Consider the following 14473-nt stretch of genomic DNA (forward strand, 5'->3'; position numbering starts at 1 on the left):
CTAAGTGATAGGTAGGGTAAGTGGTCCTGGAAAAGGAGGGAGAGCAGAAAAGAAGCTCCTTATACTTAGATATTTGTTCCCTTATTTTCAAGTGCTTTAGACTCTTCCAGTGTAACTATTTACCAATCCAGGCCAAGGGCCAGACAACAGAGTCCTGGCTCTGTCTGACACTTGGCCTTTGTTCAACAAGGAGTATCTCAATGCTTCTTCCTCCTTGCCTCTTTTCTCTCCAGCATGGAAGAATGTGAGGCTTTATGTACCAGGCTGTCCATCATGGTGAAAGGACAGTTGAAGTGCATAGGCAGCCCACAGCACCTCAAAAACAAGTTTGGGAGTGGATATACTTTGCTGGCCAAGATCAAAAGCAGCAATGAAAAGGACAACATGACTTTATTCAAAGAGTTCATCAAAGAGACATTCCCAGGTAAAGTAGTTTGGGCTTCAAGAAGCACAGATCTTTTCTGTCTAACCCCATAATTGGCCATATTGACCTGGGATGTTTCTGGAAAAAAAATAGTGTCTGGGAGGCTCTAACTGGACCCACTTCAGCACCTGGCCCTTTTTAGCATTTTTCCTATCCCTATGAATATAATTAGAGCCTCTTAGGTTTTTTTGTTTGTTTGTTTGTTTGTTTTGATATTTTTATATTTTTAATTATTTATTATTTATCCAAAGGTTGCTTACCTTTGGTTAGGTTTAAATCCCAGATTATCTTTGATCTGCTCCCAAATAACATCTTTTCTGCCTTTTCTAACTAACCAGGTAGCATGCCATCAAGGAACAACATGCAGAAGCCAAGCATTATTGGGTACATAAATCTTTTCCCTGAGAAGCAACCATACAATGTCTTTCAAAGCAAAAAGATATATGGTGATTCTTCATTTCCCTAAAGGCAGCCTTCTGGTAGCCTCAACCATGTGAAAATATAAATTTAAACCTAACATTCCCTTTGATTTCTACACTATCACTGATGGCTAACTAGACAAAGGAATGCTAGTAGAGTTGTAACTTTTTAAAGCATCTTAGCAGAGTTCCAGCCCCTGCACAATGAATAAAATAAGAATAGCTGAGAGGAAATTAATATCCAAAATGGTTGGTCAGCTTGCCAATCAGAAGGAAGAAAGTCTTCTTTGGTTGGTATGAGTGGTGAAAGGGAAACTGGCACAAAAACTGAAAAGAAAAAGAAGCAGCAAAGCAAGAAATCAAGAAAAACAGTAACATAACAGCAAAGCAGATAGGAGACAGAATGAACACACTTCTAAGAATGATGAGTTTAATTGGAAAAAGGATTAGCTACAAAGAGAACTAGAACAAATCTGCATTGTCTGCATAAATAGCCCTATGTGGTTTATTAGACTGGATTATAATGGATTGGACTGAATTTAATTTAATTTAATTTTTTCAATTCATTTTTTGCCTAGGCAGTCAGAGTTCAACCCAAGGAAGCAACTTTATTCTGGAAAGCAGGTTATTCTGGAAATAGCTTTTGTCATCTTCCTTCCCCATATTATTTTACTGGTTTACCTGTGTTTTGGAATTTCAGAATTTATTAAATAATATTATAGAGTAGATTTTCACATCAAATTAATCCAATCAAGTTCCTTATAGAACTTTCAATTAATTGTCTTAATTAAAGACATGTTTTTAGTGTCCCTTATGCCTAGAATTAGGTTCAAACTTGAACTTCAAGAGGAACTTAGAGAAAATTGGAACTTATATCTTGTCTGTGAAAATATCACCTTTTTTTTCTGAGAATGGAAAATATGTAGGCTTTGGAATAAGCACCATCTAAGATAGCCTCTCAAAATTGACTCTAATTTATAAGAAATCAAGCCATTCTCCAATTGATAAATGGTCAAAGGATATGAATAGACAATTCTCAGATGAAGAAATTGAAACTATTTCTAGCCATATGAAAATATGCTCCAAATCACTATTGATCAGAGAAATGCAAATTAAGACAACTCTGAGATACCACTACACACCTGTCAGATTGGCTAGAATGACAGGGAAAGATAATGACAAATGTTGGAGGGGATGTGGGAAAACAGAGACACTGATACGTTGTTGGTGGAATTGTGAATACATCCAACCATTCTGGAGAGCAATTTGGAACTATGCTCAAAAAGTTCTCAAACTGTGCATACCCTTTGATCCAGCAATGTTACTACTGGGCTTATATCTCAAAGAAATACTAAAGAAGAGAAAGGGACCTGTATGTGTCAAAATGTTTGTGGCAGCCCTGTTTGTAGTGGCTAGAAGCTGGAAAATGAATGGATGCCCATCAATTGGAGAATGGCTGGGTAAATTGTGGTATATGAACGTTATGCTATATTATTGTTCTGTAAGAAATGACCAGCAGGATGAATACAGAGAGGACTGGCGAGACTTACATGGACTAATGCTAAGTGAAATGAGCAGAACCAGGAGATCATTATACACTTCAACAACGATATTGTATGAGGATGTATTCTGATGGAAGTGGATTTCTTCAACAAAGAGATCTAACTCAATTTCAATTGATCAATGATGGGTAGAAGCAGCTACACCCAAAGAAAGAACACTGGGAAATGAATGCAAACTGTTTGCATTTTTGTTTTTCTTCCTGGGTTATTTTTTACCTTCTGAATCCTATTTTCCCCGTGCAACAAGAGAACTGTTTGCTTCTGCACACATATATTTTATCTAGGATATACTGTAACCTATTTAACATGTATAGGACTACTTGTCATCTGGGGGAGGGGATGGAGGGAGAGAGGAAGGAGAAAAATTGGAACAGAAGTAAGTGCAAGGGATAATGTTGTAAAACATTACCCTGGCATGGGTTCTGTCAATAAAAGTTATTAAAGAAAAAAATAAAAAATTAGATAGCCTCTCAAGAATTCTCAAAATGAAATATACCTTCCTTCACACTCTATCAAAAGTCTGAATGATAAAGGAGTGAGTATAAAGTCCACTGTATTACTAATACAGAAAGGATAGCTAGGGTTTAGAATGGTATTTGCTAGCAAATTAAAGGACAATTCATAGTAAAATCGTCTTTATAGAGAATAAGAAAAACCACTTGGGAAGAAAGAAGGCTGTCTGAGTCTCAAGTCACGAATTTTTCAGAAAAAATACCAAGAAATGTTATCTATGCTTCACGCAACCTTTTGTGAGAAAAGAGGGCAAATGACCAAAAAAAAAAAAAAAAAAAAAAAAAAAAAGTGAACATTAAAGACTTCTCCAAGAAAACAAGTTCTAAAGCTGACGCTTGGATGGGTATTCATTCATCCTTATTTCTAGCACCTTTTCCATCTTCTTCTATAGCCATATCTTTGAGGTATCACAGTACCTGCTGTGCAGATTGACCCTGAAGCATCAAGAATATTACGTTGAGTGTAATGTTTAATAAGATACAGATAAATAGGGTATTAATTTTTTATAAGATATCTTTTTTTTGTATTATCCACACCTATATTCCTTCAAGTGTGCCATGAATAATTGGGTTGACTTTTCCTATTACACTAGATTGCGAAATGAATGAAGGCCAAGGAATGGTCTTCTTGGCCTTCCATCCCTCACAGATAACATCTCTTCCTCTTTGTCAGGCAGCGTCCTCGAGGATGAGCACCAAGGGATAATTCATTACTACCTGCCTTCCCAGGACCTTAGCTGGGCGAAGGTAAATAAAGAGCCCAGACCTCACAGGTGACAACTGTCCTAACTCTATCTCTAAGGAAGGATGCAGGAAGAAAGGTTTTGCCCTCTCGGAGAAGACATGGTCTGGTCAACCATAGGAAAGTCTGTTCCATCTTTGTTGGATGCAGATCCTTCTACCTCTTAACCTTTTACACATTACTTCTCTCTGCACTTCTCCAACACCTCACTATGGCAACACTGACCAGTATTTCTTAGCCTTAATGCTCTCAAACTGATTTAAATCCCTTTTATACCAAGCACAGACTTGTGAACACTGTTCTTAGATGACCTGCAGGACTTTACTAGCCTCTATACAGGTACAGAAGCTCTGGGAGATTTTTCATCTCTTTTTTCCTTCCACATCAAAGGTTTTGGGGGCTATTATTTTCACACTTTGTATTCAGCAAAAACACAAAAAGGTCTTTCCCTTTCCAAGACCCTTTCATTTCCAGCTCCTTAATTTTTGTCACCTGACATATTTAGGAACCAAAAACTCTTGAGTTTTCTGCACCCTGCTCCCAGAAAACTTTTATTAACTATTACTATCTGTTGTCCCAAAGGTGTTTGGTATCTTAGAGAAAAACAAAGATCAATACGAACTGGATGATTACTCCATCAGTCAGATCTCCCTGGAGCAAGTCTTCGTGAATTTTTTCCGACTACAGCATCTTTCAGAAGAAGGGAGATAGGAGTAGCCACCATCCTATAATCTAATGTTTCTTCATAGTAGGTACATAGAGAGGCATTTACTTTGTAGATGCTAATGTATAATGTTAATAAATCGAGTAATCTGGAGGAGATTTGACCTTCCTGATACCCTGAAGGTGAGAGCACAGAATCTCTCAGTTTTCCCATAAAATCCAGCTTGAGATGAGAAAAGATAAACTTTCACAGAATAGGCCATCTGAATAAAGGATCGATCTCCGAGGCTCTGAGGAAGGAAGCTTCTTCCTCCTGCCAGGCAGGTGTAGTTGATAATCACATGAGCCCCACTGGCTCCAAATTGCTCCTCCAGGATGCCCAGCTACCGAAGAACTACTGGGTAGAAATTCTATTATTTCCTTTCTAGGCTTCTTTGTATCCATAAGTATGAGGAGATACCCATATGTACATATATGCATAAATGTAAAATTATACTAGGCATTCTTCTGTTTATCCTTTGTAGTTGGTTTGGATATTTATAATACCCAGAACAGCTTAATCATTCTCTTGGTTCTGCTTATTTTACTCATCATTATTTCATGCAAGTCTTTCCATGTTTTTCTAAAAATCAACCTGCTTGTCATTTCTTGTAATGGGCTGAGGCTTGAGTTGATGCACTGAGGTCCCAAGCACATGAGGCTAAATAGTAATTGGACTATACTCTATTAATATATAAGCTTGGAGAAAGAATGGCCCCCGCCTACTCTTTGTGCAAGTCCTGATGTGTTGTATAGGAAATGACGATTTTGGTGGGTGGAGGCAGGGGAGTGGAAAAGGAAGGGAAAGGAAAGACTGCTCGCATTGCCACTGCGATGGCTTTTCAGCTCAGGTCTCTCTCTGCTAGCTGGCTTCCTGTTGCAGCTGCCCATATTGCTATCGCAATCTTTCTTGCCCATATTGCTATTGCAATCCTTATTCACCTCTTCACTTCAATAAAGATTGAGGATTTTTCCCTTAACCTGAATTCCTGACTCAGGCTGATTTTAAATACGCAGTCATTACAATTTCTTACAGCACAGTAACATTCTATCACAATCATATATCACAACATAATACTACATATCATATATCTTTGTGTGCAGATTGCATTAGTACTTCTAACAAACACTTCAGCCTTCTGTAGCATCTGCCCTAATGACTATAACATTTCACCATTTAGATTTTCCCTGAGTCCAAATACAACTTCAAAAAGAAGAAAGATAGAAAAAAAAAGACAACTCGAGGAAGAAATTGATTTATGAAGCCACAGGATTAGTGACTTTTTAAATGCAAGTATGCTAGATTCTGGATTTCAGAAATGAGTTGGTGCATCTTTATTCCCCCAAATAAAAGGGCATTTTCTTCTGCTCCCTCCCTCCTGGCTTCTCTGTTTTGATAGGAGTATGGACACACTTATGATTCCCCATCTTTGGAGGACTCAAAACTCCAGCTGTCTTGGGGCCAAAATATCATTCACTGAAAACTTCCATGATCTATTTGCTGTACACATAAACACAATTCCAGTTTTTCAACAGAACATAAATAATTTTTTGTAAGTCCTGAAGACAAACAGAAGCACATTTTGCCAACTGGCTGCTGAGTAAGGGCTCACTATGTTTTTCAGTAGCTCTACATGCAATTCCAATCTTAGCTATAAAGGTCTTTCTGTGCCCCTGCCAAGGGGAATGGAGAAGCAAGGAAAGCCTGTTTAGATGGTGGTTGGGGTATTTTATGAATTTCCAGCCTCAAGGACATTAATTCCTCAAAGAACTGAAATTATTGATTTAGATAGGTTGTTAATATTAATATTTCTAACTTTAATAATCTCCTTGTCAGGCCAGCATGGCCAACTAGAACGAATGTGATTCTTTCTCCTGTGTCTATACTGTTCTCATTATGTCTCCAGAGATCCTCAGTTGAAAGGTTACAACTTCTGGGCAAGGTCTTAGAACTCCCCTAACGTTTGTGGAATAGGTTCCAAAGAGTTTGGGGATCAAAACAGCAACAAGTGGGATTCTTCCTCAATAGCTTATGTTACATGAAGAGCAAGAGCCAGCCTTTTAGAACCCAAAGATGGTTACTTAGAAGGGTACATATGCTCTAGTCTAATGCGGCCTGGTTCTGAGCAGGGAGAGAGGGAATGCTTCTCACTCCTTTGCTTCCATTAAAAGCCACCTTAGATAGCTTAGGCAAAAGAGAGCTGGACAATCGATTAGCCCTGAAAAGGTCTGCTTAGGTAAAGCTTTAACTGCTCATGGGGCCATCTCCATCATGGAGGAGGTGGAAGCATGAGAATGCCCTAACATACACAGCCTTGGTCTTCACAAAATCACCAGGAAGAGGAGGAGAAAGTATAAACTCACCGATTAAGCCACAAAAATAGAAGAGGGAAGGGACCTGACCAGAGCGACCCTTGAAGCGATGAACTAAACAGTGAGCCAAGGCTTAACAGTCTCTGCATTTTTACCCCAGTGTTTTTAAAGAACTGGAAGATATGTTTTATACCTTCCTCTCAAATGCACTCTCTTAGAGTAACCAAAGGGCTGACACTAAGAGACATGTCCCATGTTAGGATTACAAGGAAGGTATAGAGTAGCACAGTCAGGACTGAAAGCTTCACAGGGGCTATATTTCTGATGTCATCGGTTAAAAATTACCTAATTTTTGTATAATATACATGAATGTATTTGTTTTGTATATATGTGTGTGTGCATGTATGTGTATGTATAAATACATATCCTAGTTATGTTTATATTTTTTCTTTCTTTTTTTTTTTTACTTTTCATAAACATAACCAAGACAAAATAAATATCATAGCTACTACTATGTTAGAGGAAAGCCATAAATGATAAATATATTACAATATTCATATTAAACCTAAATGATTACTCTCCCAGCTATGTACATAATATCTATGATGAAGGGTGGACATACATTTATAAGAACCTAGCAGGGAAGACTATAAGGGAGGAAAACTCATTTGTTGTAAATAATTCACAGCTCTAGACTGGAGAGTTCAATGTTTTTAGTCTTTTCAGGAATATTTTTTAATTAAATTTATTTTTTGTTATATTTTAAATTCCAAGCTATCTCCTTCTCTCCATCCCTCCCTACCCCACATTAGAGAAAGCCACCATTTGACACAAATATATATATATTTGTGTGTACATATATTTATGTATGTGAGTATATTCAAAATTTGTAGTTTGTTTGTAAATACATATATGCATAAATGTAAAACTATACTAGGTTTTCTTTTGTTTATCACTTCTTTCTCTGGAAGTGGTTAGCATCTTCATAGGTCTTTTGTAATTGGTTTGAATATTTAAACTATCCAAAATAGCTTAATCATTGTCTTGGTTCTGCTTATTTTACTCATCATTATTTCATGTAAGTCTTTTCATGTTTTTCTAAAAATCAACCTTCTTGTCATTTCTTATAGTGCAGTAATATTCTATCACAATTATGTATTACAGCTTGTTTAGTTATTTCCCTCTTGATGGGTATCCCCTCAGTTTCCAGTTATTTGCCACCACAAAGGAGCTACTATAAATATTTTAGAACATATAGATTCCTTTCCTTTCTCCCTTGAAAACATTTCTTAATAGTGGGTATTACTGAGTCAAAAGATATAGGCAGTTTTAATTCCTCTTTGGGCATAAGTCCAGATTGCTCTCCAAAATGGCTGCATCACAATAATGTACTAATGTCCCAATTTTTCCACATTCATTTGTCATTTCTCCCTTCTGTAATTTTAGCCAATCTGATAATTATGAGATAATATCTCAAAGTTGTTTTAATTTGCATTTTCTAATCAATAATGATTTAGAGCATTTTTCATATCACTATGTAATATCATATCATATTCATATCACTTCATCCACTTTTGACCATTTATCAGTTGAGAAATTATTCCTATTCTTATAAATTTGAAAATGTTCTTTATATATTTAGGATATGAGATCGTTATCTGAGAAACTATTAACCCCTCCCCCCCCCATTTTCTGCTTTCTTTCTAAGTTTGGCTAAATTAGTATTTATTTTAATTCAAAGTAATCAAAATTATATATTTTATATTTCCCAATCCTCTCTGTCTCTAATTTATTCATAAATTCTCCTCCTGTCCATAAGTCTGATAAGTAACATGTTTCATGTTCTTCAAATTTACTTATGATATCTCCCTTTATGTCTAGGTTATATATCCATTTTGACCTTATTTTGGAAAATGATGTTAAGATATTGGTCTCTATCTAGTTTCTGCTAGACTGCTTTCCAGTTTTCTCAACAATTTTTACAAAATAGTTACTTCTTACCCCAAAAAGCTTAAATCTTTACATTGTCAAATACAGTTACTATAATTCATCTGTTACTGTGTATTATATGTCCAATCTGTTTCACTAATCTACTTTTCTATTTCTTAGCCAGTACCAGATCATTTTGATAATTATCACCTTACCAGTTTAAGATCTGGTATTGCTAGATGTCCTTCCTTTACTTTCCTTTCCCCCCATTAATTCTCTTGATATTCTTTTATTCTTCCAAATGAATTTTATGGGTTTTTTCCCCCTAGCTCAATAAAATAATTTTTCAGTAATTTGGTTGAGACTGTATTGAATAAGTAAATTAGTTTAGCTATTGTTATTTTTTATTATAGCTCTGCTCACACAAGAACAATGAATAGTTCTCTAATTATTTAAATCTAACGTTATTTGTATAAAAAGTATTTTTTAATTGTTCATGTAATATAGTTTTGGGGTTTGTCTTGGAGTACTCCCAAGATATGTTTTATACTGTTTAAATGGAGTATTTTTTACTATCTCTTCTTAAAGGTTTGTTGGTAATACATAGAAATTCTGACAATTTATGTGGGTTTACTTTATGTCCTGTTATTTTGCTTAAAGTATTGTTTCAACTACTTTTTTTAATTGCTAGGATTTTCTAAGCATGTCATCTGCAAAGATATCTTATTACTTTATTGTCCATTCTTATTCCTTCACTTTTTTTCACTTTTTCTTCTCTTACTACTGTTTTTTATACTTCTAATACAATATTGATTAATGTCCATAATAATGAGCATCCTTGTTACACTTCTGATGTTATTAAGAAGGCTTCTGGGTTATCTCCATTATAAAGAATGATTGCTGATGGTTTTAGGTAGATGCTTCTTATCATTTTAAGGAAAAATTCTTTTATACATTATGCTTTCAAGTGTTTTTAATAAGAATGAATGTTGTATTTTGAAAATAAAAAACCTTTTTCTGCATCTATTGATATAATTATGATTTTGGTTTCTTTTCTTATTGACATAATCAATTAAGCTAATAATTTTCCTTACATTGAACCATCCTGAATTCCAGGAATAAATCCCAAATGGTCAAATATATTATTTTTGTGATATATTGTTGTAACCTCCTAGTTAATATTTTATTTAGGCTTTTTAACATCTATATTCACTAATGAAATTGGTCTATGATTCTCTTTCTCTGTTTTTGCTCTTTCTGGCTAGGTATCATCCTATATTTGTTTAACAAAAGGAATTTGGTAGGACTCATATATCATTCCAAATAATTTACTTATAAAACCTTGTCTTGATGCTTTTTTCTTAGGAAACTCATTCAATTCTGTTCTATTTCTTTTTCTAAAATAGATTTATTTAGATATTTGATTTCTTCTTTTGTTAATTATGCAGTTTACATTTTTATGTGTTAATCCATGCAGTTTATATTTTTGTATGTATTCTTCAATTTTACTTAAATTGTTAAATTTATTGGCATATAATTGGGTAAAATACCTTCTACTAATTGTTTAATTTCCTTTTTATTAATGACATATTCACCTTTTTCATTTTTGAGTCTTGTTGACTTTTAAATAATCTCTTTAAACAAGAAATTATTTAGATACCAAGTTAAAATGTATATCTTTCCTTTTACAGCACACAGAACTCAGTTCTGTGCCAAAATTTGACCAGACCTCAAATGAAAGCAAATGGATCTTAAGATGAAGAATGGAAAGTACCATCTGGAAGATGCAATCACAAGTGTGCCTCAGATTAAATTGTGTATAAAAGTGTAGAATAAAATCTTATTTTGAGAGCTAGAGCTTGTTTTGCAAGCAGCTGTGGGAGCCAAATGGAAAGGAAGCTTTGATGACAGGCTGAGTTGGGGGGAGAATATAAAGGTCATGGCTCCTCTCCATAGAGAATTGGGCCTAAAACCAATTAATGACGAACACTGAGGTCCCATCCTAATAAAAAATTACATAGCAAAGCAGCATAAATTTTGACCTGGAAGGAATATTCAGGCCATCAAGTCCAACATTCTTATTTTACAAATAAGCCAACCAATCCTAGGAAAGTGAAATGCCTTATGGAAGGGCACCTAAGCAGGAAGTGGCAAAGGCAGAACTTGAACCCGCAGCTGTAACACCAGAGCCAGTTTTTCTCCCATATACCATGATGCCTCCCTGAGATTTGAAAAAACACTTTTCTTCATAAGTCTTGTGAAGCAAATAGTGCTAGTTTTACTATCCCCATTTTATAGGTGAGAAAATTTTCAAATCAGATTCTATTCCATTCCCAGGGATCCGCTCTTTGGCCTTAGCTCCACAGCACAGCTCTCCTGGTTCTCTTCCCATGTGTGACCACCCTCTGGTCATCCTATTCTTCCTAAATGTGGATATTCCTCTAGATTTTGACCTCAGCCCTTCTCTCTCTAGATTCTCCTCTCTGGAGATCTATCTCCATGCAGATGACCCCTACATCCATATGTACCCCTCTCCCAGTTCCTGGCTTTTTAACCTAATACCATCTCAAATTAAAAATGGATCTTTCTCTTCATCCCCAAACCCCTGCTTCTCCTCCCACTAGTCTCATTCTGTCCAGTCATCCAGGCTTAAACCCTGAGAATTCCTTGCCCTCACCCTGAACCTCTAACCACCTGCCAATCTGTGTCCATTTTACCTCCGTATCTTCTCATATTTATCTCTTTCTGTTCACACTATTGACCCAACCCAATTCTAGATTCTTATCAACTATTACATTGCATCTTAATGTCTACTTTGGAACAGGAGAAATTCATTCTCATGTCTTTCCATACCCAAAGGGAACGATATTTTGGGCATAGGGCAACCTGTAGCACAGATATAGAAATTGCTTTTTGTTCAGACTCTTTACAAAGTTCTTTACTAATTCTGCCCAGACACTGATGTCTATCACTTGTCTTAATTCCTTAACATTTTCTAAATGCTCTGCCCAAACATTATTCCAAACTGGACAGTCAGTTCCATAAAAATCCTCATTCTCTTTTAGGACACAAATACCCACTTTAACTACTTATCTACAACTAGTCGAGCCTCTACAATTCTATAATTTAACAAGCATCAAACTGAATTGTTTGTGGGGTATCTTTCTCAGTAACATTAGCCCAAATCTTAATCCTTAAAATTTAGCTCATCCTGAGTCCCAAATACTATTGTAGTAGAATAGAATTAATATTATGTAGCCTTCCCCCTTCATGTAATCGATGGCCTCCTTACAGGGAACCCTCTCAGACACTGAGTAGTTTGGGGTTCACATACCAACCAGTTCCAGTTCTTTCTCAAACAAATGGGAGGATGGGTGGTGATCTCATCGTCTGAAACTACTTCCCACTGAGAATGGGCATAGCGTCATCTTCCAGGGTTCCATTTGGAAGGGCTTGAGCTGATTGAAGATCCAGTGGGTTGTGAGACCCCTGAAGCTGGTCAGTACAGTGCTTGGTGCTTTAAAGGTGAATTGCTCAAAGCCTAGAGAAACAAACTTAAGAGAACTAGAGAGAGATCAAAATCAAAAAGCAGAACCTTCATTTTGGGAAGATGTGCTTCTATCTTCCCTGAAGATTCTCTAAACAGCTAGTTAGGCATCGTCTATTTTTATAGGGACTTCATCATAACCCAAAAGCAATTTCGAGAAAGGGGAAATCCTATCAGAATAGCAGAATAATCTAGGGTAGAGGTTATCTTCCCCAAAAACAATGTAAGCTCCTTGGGGCCAGGGACTGACTTTTGTAATGAGGGTGGTGACTTGAGATTTGGAAAAAAATCTTTTGTTCTTTTTCCCTTAGTCGTCCTCTGTTACCTCCCCCCTTCTAGAATGAAAGCTCCTTTGGGGCTGGAACTAGCTATGTAATGAGGGATAGAGATCCTGATAGAGGAACTTCAGAAACATCCAATTAATGAGGAATCAAGGGAAGGACTGGTGCTTCAGGGCAGGAAATTAAATGCTGCCTTTGCAGTTTCAAAGGTGTGTCTACTACCCTAAGCACTCATTCTTGCAAGAATGTAAAATCTTTCCTGCATTTATCAGTGAAATCAGTGGAGTTTTACATGACTCAGTCATTAGAAAAGCTGAAATTATTGGAACTGGTCATGAACATTTACCAGACTTGCAGACAGCTATGCTAGGCAAAATCAATTAGGGAAATCTCTCAATATCAGATTTAATTATCTTTCTATTTCTTATACTAAATGTATACTAAGATAGAATGTGAATATATTTCCTTATGGATTGTGTGAGCTAGGAAAGGAGATAAGACTGAGCTGTATCAAACTAGATTTGGAGATTTTCCTGGAATAAACTATGAATGGTGGCCAAAAAAAAAAAACTGTAATTCACTTATGAAATAATTTTGTTCCCTTTACATTAAGAAAAAACCCTACACCACAATTAAAAGAACCTGGACTAAGGAGGCAATATGGGAACTTAAGTATAGTTTCAGCTTCCCAGATTATTCCACAACATACAGTGGCCCTTCTTTTGTGGAGAACACCTAACCTAATTTAACCTAACCTAACCTAATCATGACTCCTACCAGACAAATAGGATAAAAGTTCTACTTTCCTTACTTGCAAAAATGGAATGTTTAATGACTTTACAAATCACCTCGATTTGCTCGAGCTCCACAATGATCCGGAAGAGGCCAGACTGACCTGGGAATTGGAACTACCTGAGCAAGAGATAAAACTGAGCATTCCTTAAGCTGGGAGCATCAAAAGTTCTCTGCAATATTGATATAACTGAACCCAGAATTCCCCTTCCATGGCAACCAATTCAGAGTGAATCGTGTCCACTCCCAGGTCTGAAAAACAACCCAGCCCAAGAATGACCTGATAAAACCACTATTTGATTATTCTCACCCTACCCCTGACCTTTGATTTCTGTTTTGATAACCTAATCAGACTATTATGCAGTTACTTCCTAACTTCTGCCTTGTGATTTTTGTTTTTATAACCCCTGCTGCTTAAGCCCCAGAGCTCTATTCTAATTGTGCTCCCACGTATACATGCCTGCCTTCTTAGGAGGAATAAATCCACAGACACCACCTAAAATACACACACACACACACACACAATATTGCTATTGTCATAGGTTTCTAACTGGTTTTATTTCCTCTATTCTCTGAGAATCTTAAGAGTTAGAATGATCTTAGCAGCTGTATATTCTGACATGTACAGGAAATGAGTCCTCTTTACAACACAATAAATGTTCATCTTCAAGACTTTGTTAGAAAGCCTCCAATGAGGGTAATACAGTATCTCCAAAAATGGCCTATTCCAATTTTTGAACAGCTCTTATTTTTTAAAAAGAGTGAGATTAAAAAAGCTTTTCTTCTCTCAATTCATGGAAAGATTAAAAAGTGAAAGACTAGGAAGGGAGGCACTCTATTGAAGGAGATGGAATAAAATAAGATCACTTGAACAATCCTACTTGAATAAAGGGATTGATCTTTAAGGTGAAAGGCCATTTCATCGTATGAGACATCAAATAAATGAGAAAATAGTGGCAAAAGATGTGATTGAAGTGATTGAAGAGAGAGAATGGCAAATTACCTAACTTTTTCTATGAAATATGAAGCAAGGTTCTCAGATGAAAGTGGAGGGAAGAGTAGTTATAGAAGGTTTGAGGAGGGTTGAAAATGTTTCAAAGAGTACCTGTGGAGAGTGGGATAGTGAGTTGATAAGGGAGATGTAACAGGACTACCTGCAAGCAGTGAGGGCCCATTTGAGACTGTAAAACAAATTTATAGTGGACTCAGAAGAGTATGATTTTCTTCTTCATTCAGCAGCATGTGTGTAG

At 36.2% G+C, this 14473-nt stretch overlaps 1 protein-coding gene across 1 annotated transcript in view; it reads left to right on the forward strand.

The window, feature by feature from the left end:
• The window catches only part of LOC127544326 (phospholipid-transporting ATPase ABCA3-like), a 225225-nt gene extending 214468 nt beyond the window's left edge, over window positions 1-10757 (forward strand). Inside the window, exons 28-31 of the mRNA XM_051970919.1 lie at window positions 234-424; window positions 3591-3664; window positions 4242-4411; window positions 10295-10757. Coding sequence (XP_051826879.1) covers window positions 234-424; window positions 3591-3664; window positions 4242-4370 — 394 coding nt within the window. The 3' untranslated portion in view covers window positions 4371-4411; window positions 10295-10757. The remainder of the gene's footprint in view (window positions 1-233; window positions 425-3590; window positions 3665-4241; window positions 4412-10294) is intronic.
• Window positions 10758-14473: the final 3716 nt, after the last annotated feature.

The sequence above is a fragment of the Antechinus flavipes genome, chromosome 1 (assembly GCF_016432865.1).
Source record: "Antechinus flavipes isolate AdamAnt ecotype Samford, QLD, Australia chromosome 1, AdamAnt_v2, whole genome shotgun sequence".
In the NCBI taxonomy this organism is placed as follows: Eukaryota; Metazoa; Chordata; class Mammalia; order Dasyuromorphia; family Dasyuridae; genus Antechinus; species Antechinus flavipes.